This window comes from Marmota marmota, unplaced genomic scaffold (genome assembly GCF_001458135.2).
Source record: "Marmota marmota marmota unplaced genomic scaffold, marMar, whole genome shotgun sequence".
Classification (NCBI taxonomy): domain Eukaryota; kingdom Metazoa; phylum Chordata; class Mammalia; order Rodentia; family Sciuridae; genus Marmota; species Marmota marmota.
This window is the reverse complement of record NW_026000101.1, coordinates 1,506,643-1,531,323: the sequence shown is the minus strand read 5'-3', so window position 1 is coordinate 1,531,323 and position 24,681 is coordinate 1,506,643. Positions and strand designations below refer to the sequence as shown.

The 24,681-nt window shown below is 46.5% G+C and overlaps 2 protein-coding genes and 1 non-coding gene across 3 annotated transcripts in view; 2 read left to right on the top strand and 1 right to left on the bottom strand.

The window, feature by feature from the left end:
• Snx30 (sorting nexin family member 30) overlaps positions 1-10,402 on the top strand; it is a 101,356-nt gene extending 90,954 nt beyond the window's left edge. Inside the window, exons 8-9 of the mRNA XM_015492194.2 lie at positions 982-1,134; positions 4,418-10,402. Coding sequence (XP_015347680.1) covers positions 982-1,134; positions 4,418-4,477 — 213 coding nt within the window. The 3' untranslated portion in view covers positions 4,478-10,402. The remainder of the gene's footprint in view (positions 1-981; positions 1,135-4,417) is intronic.
• Positions 10,403-14,073: 3,671 nt separating this feature from the next.
• Positions 14,074-14,146, top strand: Trnag-ccc. Its single transcript has one exon. It is a non-coding gene; the product is annotated as a tRNA-Gly (tRNA).
• Positions 14,147-14,530: 384 nt separating this feature from the next.
• Slc46a2 (solute carrier family 46 member 2) lies at positions 14,531-24,675 on the bottom strand. The gene is made up of 4 exons (XM_015492193.2): positions 23,353-24,675; positions 21,183-21,266; positions 20,638-20,794; positions 14,531-15,564 (listed from the first exon to the last, which is right to left on the bottom strand). Exons 1-4 carry the CDS (start codon positions 24,479-24,481, stop codon positions 15,507-15,509), a joined length of 1,428 nt encoding a protein of 475 aa, XP_015347679.2. The 5' UTR covers positions 24,482-24,675; the 3' UTR covers positions 14,531-15,506.
• Positions 24,676-24,681: the final 6 nt, after the last annotated feature.

The window sequence follows — 24,681 nt, the reverse complement described above, 5'->3', positions numbered from 1 at the left end:
CTTTTTTTAAAAAAATACTTCACATTCTTAAAATACCTTTATTTTACTTACATATTTATTTATTTTTTTGTGTAGTGCTGAGGATTGAACCCAATGCCTCACAAGTGCTAGGCCAGTGCTGTACCACTGAGCCACAACCCCAGCCCCCCTTCCTCCACAGTTCCTTTTTTTCTTTTTAACTTTATTTATTTATTTATTTTTATGTGGTGCTGAGGATGGAACCCAGTTCCTCACACATAGGAAGCAAGCGCTCAACCACTGAGCCACAACCCCAGCAACAGTTCTCTTTTTTGAGAAAGTGTTCTGGACCTCATTAAGAAAATCTTGAAACTGCCTGCTCTGTTTTCTCTTGATACACAAAAATTGTTTCCCTCCTATTTTCTTAGGCCTAACCTCACTGTCACTTCATTTGTGATTATCTGCTATCTAGAGGAACATGAGCAAGTCTCCAGTGTGTGTGTGTAGTGGAGGAGTTCGGCTGAGGAAGCTGGTGGGTGGTCTTATTGCAGTTGATTCTCTGATTGATTAGGAAAGGCAACATGAAACATCGTAAGAAACGGAATAATTCACGGGATCTGGGGAAACCTATTTCTCTTCTAGTTCCAATGTGGGGCACAGGAGAAAAGCAGGGCAAAACCCAGTACCTGCTATGTATGTGCAAAGTCTGCACACATTTGTTCAGTTTGGATGGGTAAATCTTGAAAGGAACCAAACATATCTGACTCTGAGTTGCTGTGTTTCTTCTCCCTGCATGTCAGTGGTGGTTTCCCGAGTCTCTGTTGATTGGAAGATTTAGGTTAGGAGAGCCCTTTCCAGAGACCCTCTTCAGACCCAGAAGCCCAGATCCATGTCTCCAAGGGAGGGAGCCTGTTGATGACATTTTAATGTAGCACTTTGGCCTCCCACAAGTCTGTGAGCAGAGGACCCCCAGGCAGGAGTAGCCTGTCACACAAAGCCCCCGTGTGTGCCTCCCGCTTCCAGGTGCCTGCAGACGTGGAGAAATGTCAGGATCGGATGGAGTGCTTCAATGCCGACCTGAAGGCCGACATGGAGAGGTGGCAGAACAACAAGAGGCAGGACTTCCGGCAGCTGCTCATGGGGTTGGCTGACAAGAACATCCAGTATTATGAGAAGGTAAAGGTGGGCCCGCCAGAAACCAGAGGCAGGGACCCTGCTCCTCCCATGTCCCTCCTTTCTTCTCTCCATCTGACCTGTGTTTGCTTGCTCAGCTGTGGGCCCAGTTGGGAAGCAGAGCCCCGGCACTCACTTGGGCTCCCCTCGCAGCACGCACTGTGGAAGCGGCAGCTTCGTCTTCTGTGCTGGCTGGTCCTAGACCCTGGCTGCCTCCAAGTCAGTCAGACCTTCGGTGCACAGCTGCTGCCAGACGGTGGAGGCCCAGGATTACTTCACACTGCCCTGTGGTTCCACATACAGGGCTCTTCGTTGTCATTGTGCCACAGACCCCTTTGGTCATCTGATGAAGCTGATACGCCCATTATCAAAATACTATCTGTTTTTAAAAATAGACTTAAAAATACTGCTTCTAAATACCTAAGGAAATTTACAAAGGGAAACAGTTCTATTAAGAACAGTTTTATTCATGGATCCCCTTGCTCAGGTTAAGTCCCCAGCCCCCACAAATGGTGGTTCCTGTCAAACTACAGCCCTTCTTCTCAGTCACAGTTCACCCCTAGTGTATCCACCTCTAGATCATTTCTGCTAAAGAATCCTAATGTTCCTTAAAAGCCTAAAATTAGAGAGACTGGCACGATCATAGTTCAACAAGTCACCTGTGGGCACGACATCAAACTTGGAAACACAGCAGCCTCCCAGCTGTGGACAGGGACTGACTTGGCTCTTCCACCACAATCCTGGAAACAAACTCAACCTAAGTGACAAGAATTCATCTTTTTTGAGGCTTTGATGGTTTGGCTGCTGCCCGGAGGCTGTGTGTCTGCATTGTCTCCAGGTCTCTTGGGTGAAGGCTAAGGAAACAGGTATGGAGCGGCTCTCCCTGGTCAGCTCTTAGGAAGGGCTGATTGACAGAGGGAGGAGAAGCATACTTCCTTCCTCTTGGCCTTTCTCATGGAGCCCCTGCTGCGGTCCTGGGCTGGCGCTAGATCAGAAGTGTTGCTTGTGTCATCTCATTAAATTCAAGCCTCACTGTCACTGCTGGGAGCTTTAGGACTCTCAGTTGAAAGCTCAAGAAACCAAGGCCCAGCAAGGTTTAAAAAGCTCTGTCCAAGCTGACACAGCCTGTGAGCGAATGCACTAGGTTTGTAGAACTGTTGGATCCAGAAGTCTAGGTGGTTCCATCACTGTCCGCCTTGGGGATGGTTCCCTCAAGAACAGCACAGAGGTGCCCAGAGGTGGAAAGTTCACCCCGTGTGAAGTTGAAGCCTCATTCCTCTGCTTACCGTGCTGTTGGAAAGGTGCCTTTTTGTGCCTCTCTCTTTTTTTTTTTTAATCTGTGGAATGGGAGTGATCCTACTCCATGGAATGATTGTGAAGATACTTGAAACAAAGCACCTGAGCATGCCCAGCACATGGTAGGCATTTAGTAAACATTACTTCCTTAGTAAATGTTACTGTTCAATGGCTGTCCCACTACTCTAACTAGATCCTTTTGTCTCCTTCACTCTTCTGAAGCTGAATTCCAGCAACCCCACAGCCCTAGGGCGCAAAAACTCGGGTCTCATGTTGGGGTCTTCCCATTACACCACTACTAACAGGGTCGCTATCTTGAGGTGTGGTTTGGGGTTTTCACATATATTTGACCAGTGCTTTTTATGTATTTGCTATGTGAAAGATACCGTATCTACAAAATTAATAAGTAAATAGCCAGACCCTTATCCTTAAGGCATTCTCAGTCTGTTGGAGGATTAAGTATTAGTGAAAGAATCCCACTACTAAGAGTGAGCTGTGTGTGCCAAAGGAAGAGAACAGGAAACCGAGAGGAAATACTAGGGGTCATAATTCAGATGAGGGAAGGAGGGGGGCAGATGGAATGGGCAGGTGAGGTCAATCTGGAAGTAACATTTGTCCTGAGCCTCAGAGACAGAGACCTGGAGCATGGGTATTCCAGACAGAGGGAGCGACATATGCAAGGTTCCTGGGGTAGGAAAGAGCGTGGCACACTCGGAGACTGGAAAGAAGAAAGTTGCTCTGGCCTCAGTTCCTCACAGCTGATGTAGAAAGACTCTTTCAGATTTGAGGTGGTGGACTTGGAAGAGTAGAACCCAGATTGCCACGGACCACGCTCGGAGTCCCTGGCGGGGAGCAAGCTCCTTGAGGCTCTCCACTTTCCTTGGGCCAGGCTTCTAAGTCTGGCTTCTCTAACCTCAGAGTCACCAAGGAAGGCGTCCAGGACCAGTTTCACCACTCCTATTTCCAGCTTGACCTGATGTGTCTCCTCCTCCTCCCATCTCCCCAGAGCTCCTCCCCAGATGACCTGGCACAGAGGTTACCCTGGGCTGCTTCTAAGAAAGGCCCAGAGCTGTGGGGCCGTCCTTCCCTTCATGCAGGAGACTGCTGAAAGGGAGAATTATTTCTGTTAAGCAGCTGCACTCAGAGGCCAGAGCCAGACTCTCCCAAGTTCTTGGCCTGTCTGAGGATCTGGGATGAAGAGATGGATGAGGGAAAAGGGCATCCGTTTACTTTCGTGTTAGAATCGTGAGTCATGAGCACTGTCGCTTAAAAGCAGTGTGTCTTGGGCCAGTGCTTTAACACAAGATTCACTTTCCTCACCTGCAAAGTAGGTGTGCATGTAAAAGATGATAATTCTACCTCACAGAGGTGTTGTGATAAGGAGTGTAAACGTGTAGCAGTGTCTGGACAGAATATAACTGCACCGTTGGGTCTCCTCCTCCCATGCCTCTTTTGGAAGATCCAAGAGTGGCCCCAACAAGCAAATCTGAGTTTGGTGGAGAAGAGTAGATTGTCCACCCACTCTGCCTCAGGTGACTGGTCCGTTCCAGTTGTAATTCTGTGCTTGTGCAAGCCCCACATACCTGGAACACTGTCACCATCCATACGGAGAGTCTAGGCCTCATCAAGGGCTTCCTGCCTGGTCTCCGTTTTGCTTTTTCAAGGGGAAGGTTTTCTTCCAGTGACTCCCATTTCCACTCACTGGGTCTGAGCTTCAGGCACCATGTTGAATGCATGTAAGCCTTGCTGGGACACTGCTGTCTTCCTTAGAGATGGGGATGACACATTCCAAACAAACACCTGTCACCTCCCCTGTTGACAGTAGTTATGGATAATACACACAGGTGTCATTAGACAAAGGTGACCCAGCAGGATTGGCAATGAAAGGGTCAATGAGAGCAGAATTAAGAAGCTGACCCTGAAATCTGAAACCCATTGCTGATCCTCTGTGAATGTTGTTGCTGATCCTCTGTGAATGTTGTCGTTTCAGTGCCTCATGGCGTGGGAGTCAATTATTCCACTGCTGCAGGAGAAACAAGAGACCAAGTAGATTGCTCCTTGGAACAGAGACTCTTCTACCTACACAGGACATGACACCCTGTACTGGAATGTCCCTGCAGTGCTGGAGAGGTGGCATTGGGGAAACAACGCAGAAGCACCTCTTGTTTGTGTATTTCTCTCGCCCCCTTCAACCCACAGTTGTTTTTGATTTGTATTTATTCATTGGTGGAGTCCGTATGGCTGTCATCATCTCTCAGCAAAAGAAGCATACCTCCATGTCACTACGAAGACTTGAAACCGAGCTTCATGGCAGCCCACGCCTGAGGCTGTGACTCTCAGTCTGTGACAGCTTCCTCTTTTGAGATAGCCGAGTTGCTTGTTGCAGGAGGGGACACAGATCTTGCTTTTCAAGGTCATGGAGGAGGCACTAAGAAGAGGCCTCTGGCTTGCTGTGAGTCCGGCGGCTCTGCAGTTGACCTCTGTGGGTGTTGACTTGCCTCTGCCTAGAAGGAGGTGTTGGCACCTCCACAGAAAGTCCTTAATTTACGGTGGCCTGTATCTGTGAGTGTGGCCTGCTGCCTGTTTGTGATGAGTGACACGTGTTTTAAAGTCTGTGTCCACATGCATCCATGCTTGAGTGAGCAAGCCTTGTCCTTATGCGATGCCTTGGTAGACTGGGGGATGCTGCCTGATCTTGCTTCTGATACCAGAAGGCAATAGACTAGAAACTTTCATGTAAAATGAAGAAAGGTGCATTTTTCTCTGTGAAGGCCTTCAATGTTTTTCTTTGGCCTGTAATTGTCAGCAGTCAGGATTAGACCTCTCGTTTGCAGTCAGAGTAGTTCCCCCGTTGTTGAGATCGGTGGGCATATGCGAGCCCCACCGGTGATGTCTGCTTTGTGCAGTTTGCCTTTACCTCACCAAAAATGCTGAGCTTAATGTTTCCTACCGTGTCCACTGGACGTTTGGGCAATCTTGTGGTGAGGGGGGGGGCGAGTATGTTGTATTGTCATGACACAGTTGAAGTTGGTAAACTCAGTGTGAATGTTCTACATAAAGTGCTTTAACCCTTAGGATTTCCTAGTCAGGAAGCAAAGTCAGTACCAGCAGGGGCCTCAAAGGTGACAGGCGTGACATCGCGCTCTCTGCTTCTAGCTGAACTGAAGTCTCAATTTGCAGCCGAATTCCTGGGTACAGCTGGTTGTGTTTAGTCTTTGTTTCAAACTGTTACCAGGTTTACTTTTCAAATCACCACAAAACCAACAGTCAAAAAGGATCTCTCTTCAAACTCACTTTTCCCCCCCTCCTGAAAAGAAGCTACATGTGTTATATGATTGTTCTTTCACTTGTGGCTTATGCTTATAAACCTGTAAATTTAAGCCTTAGACAGACAGTAGTTCGTTGTTTTAAATGAAGCAGTCGGGACTCTGCTTCGTATGCAAGTTAACCTGCAAATGCCGGTCAATGTGCTGCATGTTGAAGTCACTTTATTCCACTCTGACATCAGAGTTGACTTGGGGTCAGCCACAGCTGGCATACTGTTGGAGCAGCAATCGAATAGCAGAGGGGTGTTTGGCTGTTCCATGTTTGACAAAGTCAAATTTGAAATGATAATTTTTACATCCATCGGTACTTGCCTGTACTGCTAAGCTCCATCTGTGCCATTCTAAAACCTTTTGATGTGAATTTTCAGTTTGGTACAAATAGAAATGATTCACGGAAGCGGAAGGGCAAGAACAGTCCCTCTACCCCCATCTCCGGTGACTCAGCATTTCATTCTACCTCTTGAACCATTGAGTTGGTGTGGGTGTGGATGTCCTGGTCCAGCCTGAGGGTGCGCTGGTAGAATTGGGGTGTGCATCTAATCGTTGACAGCCCTCTATTGATACTTGGCAGAAGACACCAGCCTGACCCAGCAGTGAATATTCATTTTTGGAACATGTGAAGCTTTGCTTCGCGGAATGTGTGCTTTAAAAATGTCGAAGGTAACAGATGTTTGGAAAGAACCATGGAAAGAGCTACAGGGAAACCAGAATCTGAGAACCTGCTAGTTGCCAAATTCCAGAGTCATTCCTGTATAACGGTTACTTGGGAAGGAAGGCCGTCCCTCAAAAAACACGCATCGTTCTCCTTGCTGGGAGACATGGGAGGGGGATCCACAGTCTGTCTCTGTGGAAGGCAGAGGTCTGGCTCTGCGGGGTTCGGGCTCCTTGGGACTTTTTCTTGCGCTTTGTCTGGGCCCCATGTGGTGCTCTGTGCTTTGAGACACCAGGAAGAGCTGCAGCATTGCGACCCCCTTCCTCCAGGCATGCCGTTGGTAGCAGAGTCAGGAAAACCCTGTATGTTAGACTTGCTTGGAGAAATGGACCTTCCCAGGAGGGCACATTTGTCCCTGACTTCAGACTGGCATCTGACAAGGTGAGGAACTCTGCCCAGAAGGAAGAGGGCGGGAAAAGGGAGCGAAGGAGGCTCTCCAGCCCTCCCGACTCCATGGCTCCCTCTTGCCCCTGAAGCTTAGCAGTCCCAAGCACTGGTCGGTTTGTCTTGATCGAGCAAAATGGAGATTCACTATGAGAAGCAGAACTGGGAGACTTCTGTGCCAAAGACTGCCTCAGAGAGGCCCCAGTACCCCATCCTCCTTGAATTCACAGAGCTGCAGTGCTGCGATCACCGACTCCTCTCATATTTATCATCCATGAGATTTTTGCTTAAGGGTGCCCTTTACCTGGGGCAGATGGACAGACATGTGTTGAGGAACAATGAAAAGTTGCCCCACACAACTGTCCAGGTCCTGAAAAGAGAAGAGTTTCCTTCACCCAGGTTAAAAGTCCCGGGATGAAGGCAGAAGAGAGAATTCCTAGAAGCCAGAGCAGATTTTAGAGATGCAAATGATGTCAAGCAGAAAGCAGTTGTGGTGTTGACAGCTGTGGACATTGCCTTTGCTCGTCAGTGTGGGGGTCCATAAGAAGATTCTGAGCCTCTGCTCAGAGCAAGGAACCACTGCTCTGAAATGAGGAGGGAACACACGACCCAGCCCGGTTTGGGTTGGGTTTCATCCTTCGATAAGGCTTTACCAATGATGGCTGGCAAACTTTTAGTGTGATCAGGGAGATGATGGGTTTGGTGTTTCACCAGACACCTCTCTCTAGTTGAAATAACAAACAGCCCTGCTCTGGGGATCGTGGTGAATGTAAGATGTCTGTTTTCATGCCAAATTTCAGCACCCCCAGAGTGTGCTCTGGATCTTGGTCGGAGGTGTTCTCTGGGTTGCCCCTTCCCAAGGGGAACAGAATGGTCGCCTTTATTGAGGGACCAACAGGAAGTTCCAACTCAGAGGTGGGCATGATGGCCCCTGGCAGTTGCAAGGGAGATTTCCCTCTTAGGAAGGGAGCCCAAGGGACACCTGGAGTGTGTGTGGCTCAGTCCTGCCATTGATAGTGTTGAAGCCAAAGGTAGCTGGCTCTGTTTTGATAAGACTGTCTCTCCCCTGGATCCGGAGCTGGTGATTGGGGAGGGAGAACACAGTCAAGAACAACCTCCAGGCTGTGTGGGCCTCAGCTGTTTGGGTCTTGGGGTGGGCTGGAACTGGCTAGTTGCCGTTGCTAGAGACCCTACAGGGTGATTCCTCCCAGAAGCTCAGCTGCCTGTGGTCAGGGCAGGGCCCATTTACTGGGACCTCACCTTCCCAGACACCTACTTTAAGGGCTTGTAGCAACTGAGTAAGTTAATTATCTGGCTGGGGTGACATCGCTCTGGCCATCCTCGTTTATGGGAGGATATTGGAATTTGGGTTTGCCTTCTCCCTTTCAAAAGCCCTCAAGATGACAGCAGATTGGACATGCCCTATCATCGCTGAGGTGTCTTTTCAAGCCAGATAACAGGTGGCATTTACTAGTACATTTGAGGAAAACGTCCTCTCCTAGGCCAGACTTACAGACAGATTGGGGTGTATTGGAATTGCGCTCCTCTTCCTTGTTTTAATAATCTAGGAATCAAATTTTTCACCACCCTACTCTGTAGGTTTTTGTTTTAAGTATCCCCAACTTGCACATATCGGAGTGTGCAGGAGCTGTCTGCATTAAAGGAAAAAAAAAGTTGGAGTGGGGCTGTGTTCTAGGGGGGTGGACTGCTCTCTTAATCATTTGAGTTTGAAGTGTGTCCTGGGCATGACTGTCCAACCCTTAACTATGTGGCAGAAAAATGTTATCCAGGTAGTTTGTCCTGCTAGTCTGTGAATAAGTGCTATGAAAAACAATAACTTTTAATAAACCAATAAGATATTTGTTTCATATAAACATTCTGTGTATTTAGAACTTGAAAAATCAACAAATCCAGAATTTAAAAATAATGCCACAAGACTGTTAAAAGCCTAACTCTACTTCTGAGAATTTTTCAAGACCTAATATGCCTTATTCTTCCACTAGTGTTTTTAAGATTCTGGATAGAAAGTTTTAGATATATAGTCAGCCATTCAGCTTAAATACTAGAGATCTAACATAGTCAGTCCTCAGTCCTCTTAAAGAAAAAAGCCAGAAAGTGAGGGTCAGAATGAGGTGGCCTTTGGGGAGGAGAGAAGTAAGCGTAGCTATTGCCAAATGATGTTTTTAATAATGCAAGGAAGCCCAGGAACCACACCACCTCTTGTTGTTTTAAAGTGTGAAATATTAATTCAGTGCCTTTTGGCATACTTTTGATTATAGAGGTTACAGTATCAGCATTGACAAATCACAGATCCAGAGAACTCTATAGATTATGACAGTATTGAAGGCTTACCCTGATTCTGCAGAACAGCTTTTGAAGGTACTGTGAGGATCTCAGAGGGGCATGTTTTGGATGGAAAATCTCCACAGGTTGAAATGCCAAAAACATATTCTGTTGACTCACATAATTGAGTCCACTTCAGCAAAGCTTTTGTTATTAAACCATAGATGAAAAGTGTTGTGTATGTGCCTCTCCCAGGAGGGCTGTTCCCCCCACCACCACCACCAAATGATTCTGGGCTCTTTCTAGGCTGGGCCAGAGCAACCAACACCTACCTGTCCACATTCCTATTGGACAGGCTTGTTCACGGTCGTAGATCAATCTGTCTTTCAGAAATGGTACTAGGAGGAGGAAAGAGAATCACGTATTCCTCTGTGTAGAAGTGGGGAGGGGGAGAAACAGATTGCAGACCAGAATGTGAATCCGTATCATAAATCCGTATCATGTCGCCTGGGCCTTTGTCGGGAACAAACCAGCATCTCTTAATGGTCAGCACTGTCCACCGGACACCCCTGAGCCTGTGCGCCTATCCCATCTCTGTGAGTTGGGATGCATTGAGAGGTGACCTACCCCTGATATACTCCCACGAAATCAACTGCCAGCAAACTTTCTAACTTGTATTTTAACTGTTAAGAAGAGATTAAAATTTTACTTAGGACATTTCCAAATTATGGACTGTGTTTTTTTTTTAATTTTAGAAATTATTCTTTATGTTTAAGACTTTAAGAGAAAAAGAAAACTCTTTCTGAGGTGTTGATGAAGTCCTCTGTGTAAATGTGTCGTCTTCTCTTCATGCTGCCATTAAGCCAAAACAAAAGCTGTGAATATAAAAAGTGCTCAAGAAGAGTGTGTGTAGATGAGAAAGCAGTTTATTTACAGACCAGAAGTCTTTATTTCATTAAGCTACCAAATGTTAGAAAGAATGTCACCTTTTTTTCTTGTCACTCAGAGATTATGGAATGGGGGAGGAGAGTTGTTTTTGTTGAATTTTTGATGCTGGCACGAAGTTTTTTGCCCACTTTTTTTCATGTTATCTGTGTATTAAAAAATCTGTTTGTTGTTGTTTACTATGGAATTAGTATTTTACATTTTGAGGTAAATAAAGAATTTGTATTGCTTGATAAACTATTAGCTTGTAAATTCAAACAAAGTTTCTTTACCTCAATTAACTTAAAGTAATGGACCAATAAATCTATAAAAGATGCTTTCTTTACCTTGACTCCTGTTCTCTTTTGTACCATTGTAGGACTGGACAATATGATTGCCACCTCTTTTGTTTTCTTATTTTCTGAACAGAAAATAATTTGCCTATAAGAATCAAATATACAGAGCAACAGGAAAAATATAGCTATGTAATTGAACTATTTTTGTTTTCTAGTTCTTTATCGATCCAAACTCAGTTTACCCTCTCCTACATCTTACAAATTGATGCTAATTTGGGGAGATGAAGAAATTACCTAGTATAGTGACCATGGTGATTGACAGGTAGCTGACAGCCAGCCCAGGCATTACAGGAGAGATCTCTTCCTGCACCATCCCATGGCAAAGCACATTATATTCTTGGCCAGGGCTAGTCACTTCCTGACATTTTGCTTGCTAGGAAGTTTTTGAAGAGTTTGTAGGTAAAGAAGAAATGCCTGTGGCTCATCAGTGTTAGAGTGTCTTGCTCAGAGGCCAGAGTGCTTGTTTGTCGGAGTCCAGCTCCGACAGGGGGTCTCAGGAGATGAATGGATGGTGAGGAGTCGGCGAAAGGGGGTGGAGAAACAACACAGACACAAAAGTGAAGATGCTGAATCCCAATCTTGTGAAGTAAATCATATGCACTTTTCATTTTGGCAGGCTCACAGTACTTTGTGGTTACAAAACAGAAATCATTATTCAAAGAAACAAAATAATACGTAGCTGCAATTAGATAAGAAGAATGTATCTTGGCTTATGCATAAGCAAGCATTTTTACTTTCAGTTCATGTTTTGCTTTGAGCTGTTTCTGCTTAGTTACCTTTTAATAAGAGTTAGAAATGTCCCAGACTATTGGCCTATTCCTTGACTATTCTTTCTTGACTTACTGACTAGAACCGGCGCAGCGGTTATGGCAAGTGGTTAACTTGAAAAGAGAGGCTACTAATTTTAATCAAACAAGAGTAAGAGCACAAACCATTGTGCACAGGAACAAGAACAAGTTGCCCAGTCCTAAGCACTAATCTGTCTTCTTAATATTAATTCTTCTTCTCTAGATTTTAATTTAATTTCTCAAAAACTTCCTTGACTGTTTTTCCTACAGGGGGTTTCTCATTAAACATTTACAATTTACATTCCACAGCTGAATATTGCATTTAGAGCAAAGAGATTTATTCTTTAGAAGTAGTTGCATTAATTGGGAAAGTCATGTTTTTTCCTTCATACTTAATGGTCATATGAGAAGTTGCAATCATACTTATTAAAGGAATACAAAACCAAACCAGCCCATTCCCAGAAACCTACTGCGCTCCTCCAGAGGATGGACGCCTTGCGTCATCCCCCTCAGTAGGGCCTTACCATTGCCTGGGTCAGGGGAGGGGCCAGCACTTGTTTATGTAACAGTGTCTATGTAACAGTGGCAGTGCTTTGGAAATGGACCTGATAATGGTGCTAAATTGCCTTTCTGAGAGTAGACATCATTAATCAAAGACAGCAGTCGTACAAAGTGAGGCAGCAATGGGGCTGGGGATTTTGCTCAAGCGGTAGCGCGCTCGCCTGGAATGCATGCGGCCCAGGTTCGATCCTCAGCACCACATATGAACAAAGATGTTATGTCCGCCGAAAACTAAAAAATAAATATTAAAATTCTCTCTCACTCAAAGTGAGGCAGCAAGATGGGATAAGAGGGAGATTTGGGATCCAATCTTAGTCTTTCTATTTACTAACTGACTTAGGCAAGTCACATCTCTCTGACCCTTCAGGATTATGATCTTTGAAAAGAAGATAAGCCTTCCTAGTAGGGTTGTTGGAGGGACGGGCTGTAATGCATTCAAAGCCCCTAAGTGTACAGTGGGCACTCCTTTTGAAAAAACACTTCCTGTTGTTTAAATATGGCCAACTTATATATTAAGGATAACAACCTTTCTGTTTTTAAGTAGACCTTTTTTCTTTCTTTTCGAGAAGACATTGAGATAGGATGCTGAAGGCCTGGGGAACAGATAGGACTAGATTGAAAAAGCCATGGCAGGAAGTGATAAAGAGATGGCGGAGGAAAAGAGCAGCTGGATTTAAGAGATTTCTGTGGTGAGCCAACGGGTCAGGTGATTTGGAAACTTCCAGGCTGGGAGCTGAAGGTGATGCTCTTACCTGAAATCAATTGGGAGAGAACAAATAAAAGATATAGTAGGCGTGAGGTGGTGGAGTGGGATAAGAATAATTAGTTTTGGATGTATCCGGAGGTGGAGATGTTGACTCAGCTGTTGAAAATAGAGTTCTGGAGTCCATGGGAGTTGACCTGGTTATCTGAGGAGAGGATCAAGGACTGGGCCTCGAGAATTAAGGAAGCAGGGAGAAGAGGAGGAAGACTGAAGAAAAGTTCTTAGAGGAGTCAGCTCTATAGGTTGGAGTTGGTGGTTCAAGAATTTGGCAGCTTACGGAAACGTCAGCTGTTGGCCCCATTCCTAGAGTTGGATTTGAGGGGGGACCCCCAGTTGGCGCTTCTCACAAGTTCCCAGGGAATGCTGATGCCACTGGTCCAAGAACCCCTGGGTTAGAGCAAATAGTAGCAAGGTCACTGGGGACAGGTGAGAAGGTTTGAAACTGCTACACTGATGGCAAGTAGGGTTGAAGAGGAACCAAGATCGGGGCCTTGAGAGTCTAGTTCAGGCTTCTCAACCACAAGCTGAGAGCAGGATCGATGTTGGCAAATAAGGAAATTCCCTGGCCCTTAAAAGCAAGTTCTTTGAGAGCAGGAATGGAGAAGCTAATGATTGGATTCATTCGGGGTGGCAGGGAAATGGTCAGGGACCCAGGTGGGAGGCAGGAGTCAAGAGGAATGAGCATGGCCTTGACTCGTCCCATCAGCCTCGCTCCTGTTGCTATCTCAGTGAGGAGCTCTGCGCCCTGCATGGCCCAAGTGCTGAAGTTGAATTATTGCCTCACCCTCTGTAGTCCACCAGCCACCAACTCTGGTTGACCTCTAGCTCCCTATCTTTCTCGATGCCCCATTGCTCTTCCCGCACCCGTTGCTGCTTGTCCAGGGTGCCAGCCCACGGCCACTCTCACCTGGATCACTGCAGGGCCTCTCGTCTCTTTTTTGCACATCTGTTTTGTGCTGCTCTTCCCACAGAGCTTCTGGAGTGTTCTAAGATGCACATGTAAGAACTCTATGAATGCTCAACCGCTATCCCCATTACTCTTACAAACCTTTTGGACATCTTCTCTGCTGTCCCTCCTCACTGCTCCAATCTCATCCCTCTGTCCCATCCTCCTTTTTTGCTCCCTTCACATTGAATTCCTATATCTTAGGCAAATACCTGGAATGTCCCTCAACATCTGGCCTTGGCAACTACTTACCCTTCCTGTCTTATCATAGATGTGATTCTTGGAAAGCCCTGCCTTCTCCCAGATCTGGGTTATATGCTCCCCTCTGTTGACATTTGTTTTTGGAAACATCACTGCCTGCTCTTCTGTCCCCTCCACCTGCTGGACAGTAGGCTGTGTTTGGGCAGGAAGAGTCACACCTTGTTCTCAACTGTATCTCTGCACCTAGCATGCTGTCAGGACCTGAGTAGATGTGCTATAAAGGTTTGTTCACTCCCTGCAAGAGTTTAGAGATACAAACTCTAAGCCCAAATGCCCTGACATTTGAGTGCATCCTCTAACTCTTGTGTTTCACTGCAGTTTAAGAATGTCATCACTGGGGCTGGGGATATAGCTCAGTTGGTAGAGTGCTTACCTCCCATGCACGAGGCCCTGGGTTCAATTCCCAGCATCACCAAAAAAGGAAAAAGAATGTCATAACTATTATGTACAACCACAAGAATTGGATCCTAATTAGGATAAGTTATACTCCATGTATGTACAGTGTGTTAAAATACACTCTACCAGGGGCTGGGGATGTGGCTCAAGTGGTAGTGCGCTTGCCTGGCATGCGTGCGGCCCAGGTTCGACCCTCAGCACCACATACAAACAAAGATATTGTGTCCGCGGAAAACTAAAAAATAAATATTAAAATTCTCTCTCTCTCTCTCTCTCTCACTCTAAAAAAAATACACTCTACTGTCATGTATATTTGGAAAGAACAATAAAGAATGCCATCACTAGCATTCAGGGTGGCACACACCTATAATCCCAGCAACTCAGGAGGCTGAGGCAGGAGGATCAAGGCCAACTTCATCATCTTAGTGAGACCCTAAGCACTGAAAAAAAGCTTGGGATGTGGCTCATTAGTTAAGTACCCCAGGGTTCAATCCCCCAGTCCCTCTACCCTGAAAAAGAATGCCATAGCCCTAGAGTTATAGGGGGAATCTGACCGGGTAGAGGATGATTCATGCACTCATACTATGAATGTTGATTTTATTTGGATAAAACTGCATTTATATATGTAAGTAAAATGGACAATAAAAAATAATTCAGAATAAAATGGTTCTTCTCATATCCCCTTTCCCTTCATACTTCTGCTTTGGGAGGTATCGGTGACTGAAAATATTCAATTGAATATTCCACTAAGGAAGCTCTTAAAATTGTTTCTTAAAAGCAACAGTGAGGAGGGAACATTGCCCCTCCGGCCTGAGCTCCATTTCTCTCCTGAGTGTTCAGCTAACAAGGCCTCAGGAAAGAAAGCTAGCTTTTTTTTTTCAAGGTTTTATTTTAATTTGAAAGGTACTATTGTTTACACAAAACTGTTGCAAGTTCTTGTAAAATACCCCTCTCACATTCCCCCGGGCTGTTGAAAATGAAGGCTTTTGGTTCTCCCGTGGGACTTCTAGCACAGCACCCAAGTGACCAGTCAGCCTGTGTTGGTGCCCTCAAGACAATCCCCAGAAGAAAGGGTGCCCGCTGGCTGCAGCTGCCCTCTAGGGCCTGGGATGGCTGTGCACACAGCCTGCACCCACAGAACCTAACCTCTGCCTAATGGGCATCTGAAAGCTAAGAAAGTTCTTCTATCACTCAGAAAGTGCTTATTCCACCCACCAGGGACCCCTGAGCCAGAGCAGATCATTCAGAGGCTGATTCTGGCTGGGACTCGCGTTTCTTGGGCAGTGAGTTTGCTTTGGTCACCAGTTCTCTGGACCCTTCCTTGTCTTCAAGGGAACTTGGCCATGGCTGGTGTTTTCAGCTTCTGCAGGTCAGTGCCTTCATTTCTCAGTCGTGTTTCCATATTGCAACCATAGGACTTGTTTATAGGCCACGATGCTGAAAGAGTTTGCAATAGAGTTACAAGAGAACAGCTGAGGCAAGGGGGTAGCTCTTCAGGCCCGCCAGTGTTGGGGTTGTCTCTGGCTACTCTTTATCACGGGAGAGCGAGAAGCTGTCTCCATTATGGCATCAGAATGCTGACACTGGAGGGGACTTCTCTCACTCTGGGTTCCTATCAGACCTGTGATAATGAACTTCTCCCTGTTCCCCATCACATCATGAGCCCTTTGCATCTATATTTTCTTGGAATCTCATCTCCCTCCTGCTTGATGACAAACTCCATGCAGAGCTCATGATGAGGACTGAACTTCACTAATCCAAAACAAATGAGCTGCCTCTTCTGCTTTCCATAACTCCTTTATCTCTCCCATAAATCTAGTTTTAAAATATCAGTAATAAATGGAGACATAGCAATTAGGATCTCTGGGTTGAAGTCCTGGATCTGTGTGACCTTTGGCTTGTCCTGAACCTCTGGGGCCCTCACTTTTCTCATCTGTGGGAATTCCAGGATCCTCAGGTTCTAAGCTCAAACACGGCTCTCTTGATGGATGCACAACACCCAGCACTGCTGAGTGGGGTGTGAGCTTAACTCCAAGTCTTCCAAGGGAAGCTTTAGAGAAACTCTGAACACTGACTTCCCACCTGCTATGAACCGTAAGGCCCTACCAGGGGGAGGCATTTACTGTGCTTCCAGCAAAACTCCCCGTATTACAAGGCTGGTAAGTGGAAATGCTAGACTTAGAGGCCGCCAGCACAGGGCCACATAATCGGTGCCTTGCAGTCCTGACTTTGCAGCTGATGCTGACTGTGGACACCACGGAACAGCTGCATGTCAACTGGCAGGTCCAACTTCAGGGTCAGCCAACAGGCAATTCTGGGTGTGAGTGGTCAGTATTGCTGGCTAGTAGGTGCCACAGCCTGTGGCCCAGCATTCATTCATTCATTCATTCATTCACTCAACAAATCCTTCTTGAGCACTTCCTATATGTCAGGCTCTTTGCTGGACACAGTGGATACATGGTACGCCACAGAGCTGTCCTCAGGGGGGCTGTGGTCTAAGGGCAAGTGTATTAAACAGATAATCACTAAGTGGTCTTCAACTATCATGCTATGAAGGAAAAACAGAGGAAGCCTTGGGAACATATAATAGAAGAATCTAATTCAGACTGAAAAGAGGAAAATCCTCTGTGAAAATGACAAGTTCGAGTCTCTGTTTCCTGATCTGCAAATGGGGACAATAGCAATTACCTCAAAGGATTGTTTAGGAAGGTTAAATTAGTTTACAGATATGAAATGATGTGTTTTGTTGTTATAATTTTTCAAAAGAGATGGGTGTGATTGAATGTGGGTTTGTAGATTGGAGAAGATGAGGTCATTCTCTTCTTACAGCTTCTGTCTTCTCTATGCAGTGAGGCATGTGCTGAGTGCATGTGTGTTGGAGGCTAGCAGGACAGGCCAGCTGACCGCACAGGTATTTCCCCAGCACCTCTGAATTGCATATAAAGAAAAGCAAGCAGGAGAAGGCAGGTTCTCATAATAGCATGAAATCAGTTCACTTTGATACCAGGAAAGGGCAGGACCACAGCCCCTCGGGATTGCAAATAGGCTGTTGGCAGTTCTGGCCCAGGGACCTCTCCTGGCATCAAAGAGGATTTATACTGTGATGTTCCAGCCTTCTTCACTCCGGTCCTCTTCGGCTCTAACATGCCTTCCTGGTTTTTTTTTTTTCTTTCTTTTCCTCAATACTACGGATTGAATCTACCACTAAACTACATTTCTAACCCTTCTTTATTTTGAGACAGTGTCTCGCTAAGTTGCCTGGGCTGGCCTCAAACTTGTGATCCTCCTGCCTCAGCCTGCTGAATGGGTGGGATTGCACGTGTGCACCATCTTGCTGGGCTCTTTCTGGGTTTTTCTGTCAATGGAATGTCTTTCTGAGGTCCTTTCCTGTTTCTTTCACTCAATAATGATACAGCCTGGCCTCTTTCCCTGTAAGAATTTTTCAGGATCTCATTTCTTTACGACTTCATGGGCAGGAAAGGTAATGGAAACACTCTCTTATGCTAGAAAGTTTCGATCTTGTACATTCAAATTACCTGGAGAGCTTTTAAAAATTCCTGCACCCACAGCTCTAGGCAGAACTTTGCTCTCTCTATAAAGGGTCTCTTTAGGGGACTCTGGCACCTTGGTAAAGTTCACACCTACAATTCCAGGTATATCCTTAAGGTCTCTCTCCCTCCATCAAAGTCATCTAGATAGCAACTGGCTACAGAATAGCTGAATTTTTTAAAATTTCCATTTCTAATTTTAATCTATGATCTGATCAACAGTGACAGTTGTCCAGAAAACAAGCTTATCTCAAAACAAGTATCCCACAGTAAATGCTGCTGAAAGTTGCTTTATACTATCTTAGAATTTTAAAAAGGTTTTAGTTAAAGTTTTCTCTTCTCTCATCTCTCCAATGAAATAATATGAAATTCAACTTTTCATGTATGTAATAAACCATTATGGTTACACACAAAAATAAAAAAATAAAAGTAAAAAATCCCTATACCGGCACTGTGCCCCAGGTCATCTGAGGAATGTTCTCTGTTGGGGGATGGGGGGTGGTCCTGAAAGCAGTAATTTAGAGAAATTTCCCAGTTTTCCAGTGTACAGAGAACTGGCTTTGTTTGCTTGTGTCTCTGCTATTCCGCGTCTGCAAAAGTGAGCAGTTAAAGTGCCTCATCCCCACGAGCACAGGATTAGTTCCTTTCTCGAATGTTTCCAGATTCTCGCCTGCTTCTTCGACATAAGATCACAACAACCCTGTGTGGCTAATTAAGAGCCCAAGTGCACTGGAATGAAGTATCGAGGACAGCACCTCTCAAGAATGGTACTCGGGTCTCTTCATGAAGGCAAGGTAACTTATTTAGCACACCCAAAGCAAATCAAACTGCAGAAAGGAAGTAATGAATTTTCTCATGATTTCCATTTGTCAACTTGTCTGTATGCACACATAACTAGCAAAATTAGTTTGTCCTTGTTTTTTCGTGTTTGCCAGTGAATTAGAACTGAAGACTTTTCCAGTGGACAGAATTGCTTATGTGTTACTTGGCTGGCTAAGGGGCTGAGGCTCTCAAGAAATTTTTGTTGCCTGCTAGCTCAGTCAGTCCGACCTACTCAGCTAGGACTCCTATGAAAAGGCCCCAGGGCTGGACAGTCCAAGGACAGATCTGGTTCAGTCCCCTTCTAATAAATGAGACTGGGTCATGGCCCTCTGCCTGGCCAGCTTCTCTCAGTGATTTTTATCTTCACATCTTATTTTTTCTCAATTAAGAAATAAACTAAAGAGGCTTAATAATTGATGTCTTCTACCCTAGAAGGCTCAGATTTTGTGCAGCCAGGGACCTGTATTATGATGGGGTGTGAAAATTTCAAAAAGGGGTTTATCTCTGTCCTCTTGCAACTTTCCCTCAGTCGTTTTCTGCTCTGCAGCCTATAATCCCACCTTAATTGATATATAGCACTCTCATGGGTTACTGGGCATGTACCTTTAACTGCAACCCATATCAAATCCCTTGTACTTTTTTGTGGCTGTATTTCTCCTGTGGCTATATCTGTCCTCTAGAGGTACATATATACATATATAATCTATATGCGTATGTATTTCTTTCTTCTCTGGCCAGGCAGCACCGATACATGAGAGCCCCTCACTTGGGAGGAAGGGGCAAAGGACCAAAACTATGCTGTCCAAATGGGAGCCATTAGCCACATGCGGCTCCTGAAAACTAGAAATGCAACTAGCCCAAACTGAGATGTACTAGAAGTATAAAAAAAAAAAGTAAAATATCTCTGGTTAATTCTGTAAGTTATTTCCATGTTGAGATATTTTGAATACCAACTGTGCTGTTAGTATGATTAATTTCAGTCACTTTTAACCCCACCCCCCTTTTTTTTGGTACTAGGGATTGACTTCTACCGCTGAGCTACACCCTTAGCCTTTTTTAAACTTTTATTTTGAGACAGAACTTTCACTAAATTGCTGAGGCTGGTCTTGAACTTGCCATCCTCCTGCATCCGCCTCTAGGGACACTGGGATTGCCATAGCACCCATCTCATTTTATCTTGTAAAAATGTGGCTTCGTAGCCAGACGTGGTGGCACAAGCCTATAATCCCAGTGGCTCAGGAGGCTAAGGCAGGAGAATCTTGAGTTCAAAGCCAGCCTCAGCAAAAGCAAAGCTCTAAGCAATTCAATGAGACCCTGTCTCTAAGTAAAATACAAAATAGGTCTGGGAATGTGGCTTAGTGGTTGAGTGCCCCTGAGTTCAAGCCCCAGTATCCCTCCCACCCACCCCGCCCAAATGTGGCTTCCTAGCAAATTTAAAGCATGCGCGCATGACTTGTCTGTGTGACTCACACTCTTACTCCTACTGGATGGGGCTGGCTGAAGGCAGAGCTGTCTTTCCATTCTGTGGACCACGCTGGTTAGTGCTTTGTCTGAGACCAGTATTCCTCTCCTTTGCTTCTCAGCCCTCCTCCTACCTGTTACCTCCCTGAGAGTTGCTTGCTGTTGTTTCACAAACGACACTGTTCCCCCAGAGGAGGCAAGAGCACTGCCTAAGGCCACAGGGGAGCTCGCTCAGTCCCTGAGCAGATCTTCACGCACTGAGCACAGAACCCTTGCAGAGCCCAGAGAAGAGTGTTTCTGGAAGGAGGCGGGATGGCTCTCACCTAAAGGGAACCTAACAAAAAAGGTCCCAATGGTTCAAGGGAGTTTCTAATGCCAGCTTCTAATTATAAGGAAGTAGGCGAAACTCCTATAAATAAATTGTCGTTACAAAACCACCAGGAAGTGAGCCAGCGGTTGGGGCTCTCTGTTCATTATTTGTGATTCTGGAATTCCCAGATTGCCAGATTACCAGTTTGAGGGAACCAAAGGATGTTTTCTTTATGAGCGAGTCTGCTCAGAAGTGGCTGCACTGATACTGAAAATAAATCATCCTGAGATGGTTGGGGTAGAGATGGTCCAACAGTCCTGTTCTAAGCACCAGGGCCCAGCCCACAGAACCACACCAATCCGGTCTTACCCAATCGGGACAATGGCCAGGAAGGAGAGAAAGGAGGAGAGAACAAAGCAGGTGCCCAGGAACTTGTCCATGGTAAGCTGATAGAGGTTGTTATACACGGTGGATGTCACCACTCCAGACAGAGCCAGGGACAGCTGCAGAATGACGAACACCTTTCCTGTGGAGGGACAGAGGTTACCAAGAAATGTGCTGTTGTTCCCTCTAGCTGCATCTCTGGGGAGCTCTCGGGGACCCCTTTGCTCTCCCAAAGACTCCTTTTCAGTCTTCAAGGCTCACCTCATCAGGAATCCCACCTCCCTCTAGCCGAATTTTCCCGAAGCCTATTGATGACAGGGTCTTTCTTCGAAGCTTTTCAGTGACTGACTTTCTGAGACTTTCCCACCTTCCTGTCTTCACTCCTGTCCTGGATGGAAACCAGTATGTTCCTAATGTACTTGAGGATGCTTCTGGAACTTTCCCCAAGGTCTTCTGCAAGCCGGTGCTTCCAGCTAAACAGCTCTGAAACAGCCCTAGCAGAAGATTCTGGAGTGGTTTCTTTCACTTACCGTAAGAGGAGCCATTGATGAGTTTGGACATGGCTGAACGGATGGTCGTGATGGGGATGAGGGCAAACAGCATGACGGCACGGGCTGTAAGAGATCACACACAGCACTCCTCACTGTGGCCCAGCACTGGCCAAGGAAGAGATCAGAATAAGGCAAAAACAACTCATCCAGTCCCTCAGCTCACAGTTCCTACAGGGCTTGACCCGAAAGAAGCATCTTTTTTTTTTTGCCAGAAGACTGGTGTCCTGCACGGACCAGACGCTCACTCTCAGCTCTAAGTGAAATATTGATGCTGAGTACCAATCTGCAAGTTGACACGGAGGCTGATGGTGAAGGGGGGTATTTTTTTAAGGTTTTTTTTTTTTTTTTACATTTTTATTGGCTTGAACACAGGGATCCTCCACCACTGAGCTACATCCCCAGCCCTTTTATTTATTTATTTAGTTTATTTTGAGACAGGGTCTCGCTAATTTGTTTAGGGCCTCGTTCAATTGCTGGGCTAGCCTCAAACTTGGGATCCTCCTGCCTCAGCCTCCAGAGTTGCTGGGATTACAGGGATGTCCCCCACTCCCCAGGCTGAAGGGATCTTTATTGGCAGAGTTAAATGGTTTCTAGAGAGGGAGCTGATGCTGTCAAAGTGACCCAAGGCTTTTCTCCTGGTCTCCAGGGGACAGAAGTGAGAAGTTCCTGACCTTATTATTTCTGAATACCTCTGGAAGGCTGTTCCAGGAGCTCTGGCAAACTGCTTCCAGAAATGTTTCCCCTAATATAACTGCCACGCACCCCTCGAGCCCTGCTGTTAGCCAGAAGCTGTGTATGTATGTGTGTAAGTTTGGGGGTGGGTAGAAGGAAGGGAGGGAGAAGTGTGTGGGAAGAGGAATGTTCTGTCCTTTGCACATGGCTTTCTTAACTAGGAACTGGCCAGAGGTCATCTTGTCATTTTGTTAGGTGTTTTTCTGAGGTGTGTGATCTGGACCAAGGGACACTCCTCTGATAGCTATCTAGAGTCATTCTTCCCAATATGTTAGCCACATAGGCTATTTAAATTAATTAAAACAGACTTTAAAATTCTGCTCTAGCCACATTTCTGGTGCTCAGTAGCCACCTGTTGCTAGTGGCTACTGTATGGGACAGATGGGATACAGGTCATCATCATCATTGTAGAGAGCACCCCTTGGAGCACTAGTCGAGGGCTCTCTGCTTGTGATAGTCTGATTTCTGTACTCAGATGGAAGCTTCATTTTGTTTCTTTGAGGGAATTTATTTCACTGGTTGTAGAAGGCACTTATTAAGAATTTTTATGCAGCTGGGACTGGTGGCGCACACCTGTAATTGGGAGGCTGAGACAGGAGGATCGCGAATTCAAAGCCAGTCTCAGCAATGTTGAGGCACTAAGCAACTCAGTGAGACCCTGTAACTAAATGACATACAAAACAGGGCTGGGAATGTGGCTCAGTGATTGAGTGCTCCTGGGTTCAATTCCTGGTTAATCCCCGCCTCCCACAAACAAAAAGTAAAAAATAATTTTCATACATTGTTTAAAAGTCTTTGCTTGGTTGCCAGTGATTTAAATTAAGGGATCATTTGAGTTAGGTCTTTTAAAGTTGGGGAGAAGAGCCCATTAAAGTTGGGGAGAAGAGCCAGGCGTGGTGGCACATGCCTGTAATCCCAGTGGCTTGGGAGGCTGATGCAGGAGAATCTCAGGTTCAAAGCCAGCCTCAGCAAAAGTGAGATGCTAAGTAAGTCAATGAGACCCTGTCTCTAAATAAAAAAATACAAAATAGGGCTGGGGATGTGGCTCAGTGGATAAGTGCCCTTAAATTCAATCCCTGGTACCCTCTCCCACCAAAAAAATTGTGGAGAAGAACCTCAATCCCATTTCCATTCAAGTCCATCCTGAGCCTTCCCAGCCTTCCCTCTGACTTCAGGTACCCCTGACCACACTTCCTTGACCTTATAGACCTACAGGAACCATTCTGGCATCGTTTCAGCCAGCAACGCAGACAATACAATACAGATAAACACAAGTGACTATAATCCTGTCTCCTTGTGCGTTTTGGATAGCAGGTTCAATCACTGGTGCTGAGCTGGGACAAGGTCCTAGACCCCAGTGACCCTTGTGTCTGCTCCATTACTCATAGGGCCAGCAATCCAAGAACGCCAGACTCACCAATATAGAACATGTATGTCTCTTTCACAAAGGCCAAGAGGAGGGCTCCTGATCCAAAAGAGACCATCCCAATCATGATCATGGTGGTGTCCTGGAAGCAGCGGGAGAAGACCAGGACGCCCAGAAAGCTGGTGATGAAGATGATGTACCCGGAAGCCATACCATAGCCCACCTGCACTTGGTTCCAGCTGAGAGGCTCCCTCAGCACAAAAAGAGGCATCATGTCCACTGTGCCCACTACAGCCAGGTCATAGATGATGGCACCCACAAAGAGCAGGACAATGATGGTTCTTTTGGGTCTGCCTTTTCCAGGAGGTGGAGTGTGCACCACTACATTTTGCTTTTCTGGCTTATCAGGATCTAGGGTGCGGTAGGTGCCCACTATGCCAGACTCCGTATCCACTGCAGGGAGCTTCTTGTTGGCCTTGGCTATGGGTTCAGGGACCTTCAGCACCAAGAGGCTATAGAAAAGGGCAAAAGTGGCACAGCCTACGCTGCAGGCTGTCAGCACCAGGCCCTGCCTAGAGTGCCAAGTTATTTGCTTGAAGAGATGACCCGAGGCCATGCTCCCGCAGAACCCCGCCAAGCCCAAGACCAAATCGATAACAATGAGGCGCAGGGAGCGGCGGCCTTCAGAGGAGCCCAGAGATCCCAGCGCCATGACCCCGGACCAGAAAGCCGAGAAGCCGCCGCCCAGCCCATTGAGCGCTGCACCCGCGTACAACACTGCCACCGGCCAGTCCAGCAGCACCTTGAGCAGCAGTGTGAGGCGGGAGAGCAGGAAGCCCAGCAGCGACACGGAGATGGAGATCTTGCGGTGGTAGCGGTCGCTGAGCCAGCCCAGCCCATAGGCGGACAGCAGGGGCGTCAGGCCCACGACGAGGTTGTAGATGATGTAGAAATTGGAGATGGCCTTCTGCTGTTGGTCCTCTGGATCCCCCCGGGGCGAGGGGCTGGTGCTGTAGTTGGAGGAGCCCCCGGCTGCGAAGGACGCTTTTACCACTAGGAGTAATCCCGCGTCGTAGAAGGAGCTGGCCACCTGGGACGAGGCTACCACCGGCTCGATCCAGGTCCTCACCTGGAAGTGAGGCCGGTGGCCCCTCCACGGGCAGGCGACCTCGAGACCCATGGGACCTCTTCTGATGGAGAACACAGGGGTTTGCTGGCTGCAGCGATCGGGAGATGCTGCCAGATTCTGCAGCTCCAAAGGGTCCGGGCTCCGACCCAGAGTGCGGGTGTGCGCCGCGCGTGCTGCTGCGCACCCGAGCCAGGCGAGCGGAGTGAGGGCGCGGAGCGCGTGTGAGAGCAGCCACTTCAGCAGCCAAGTGA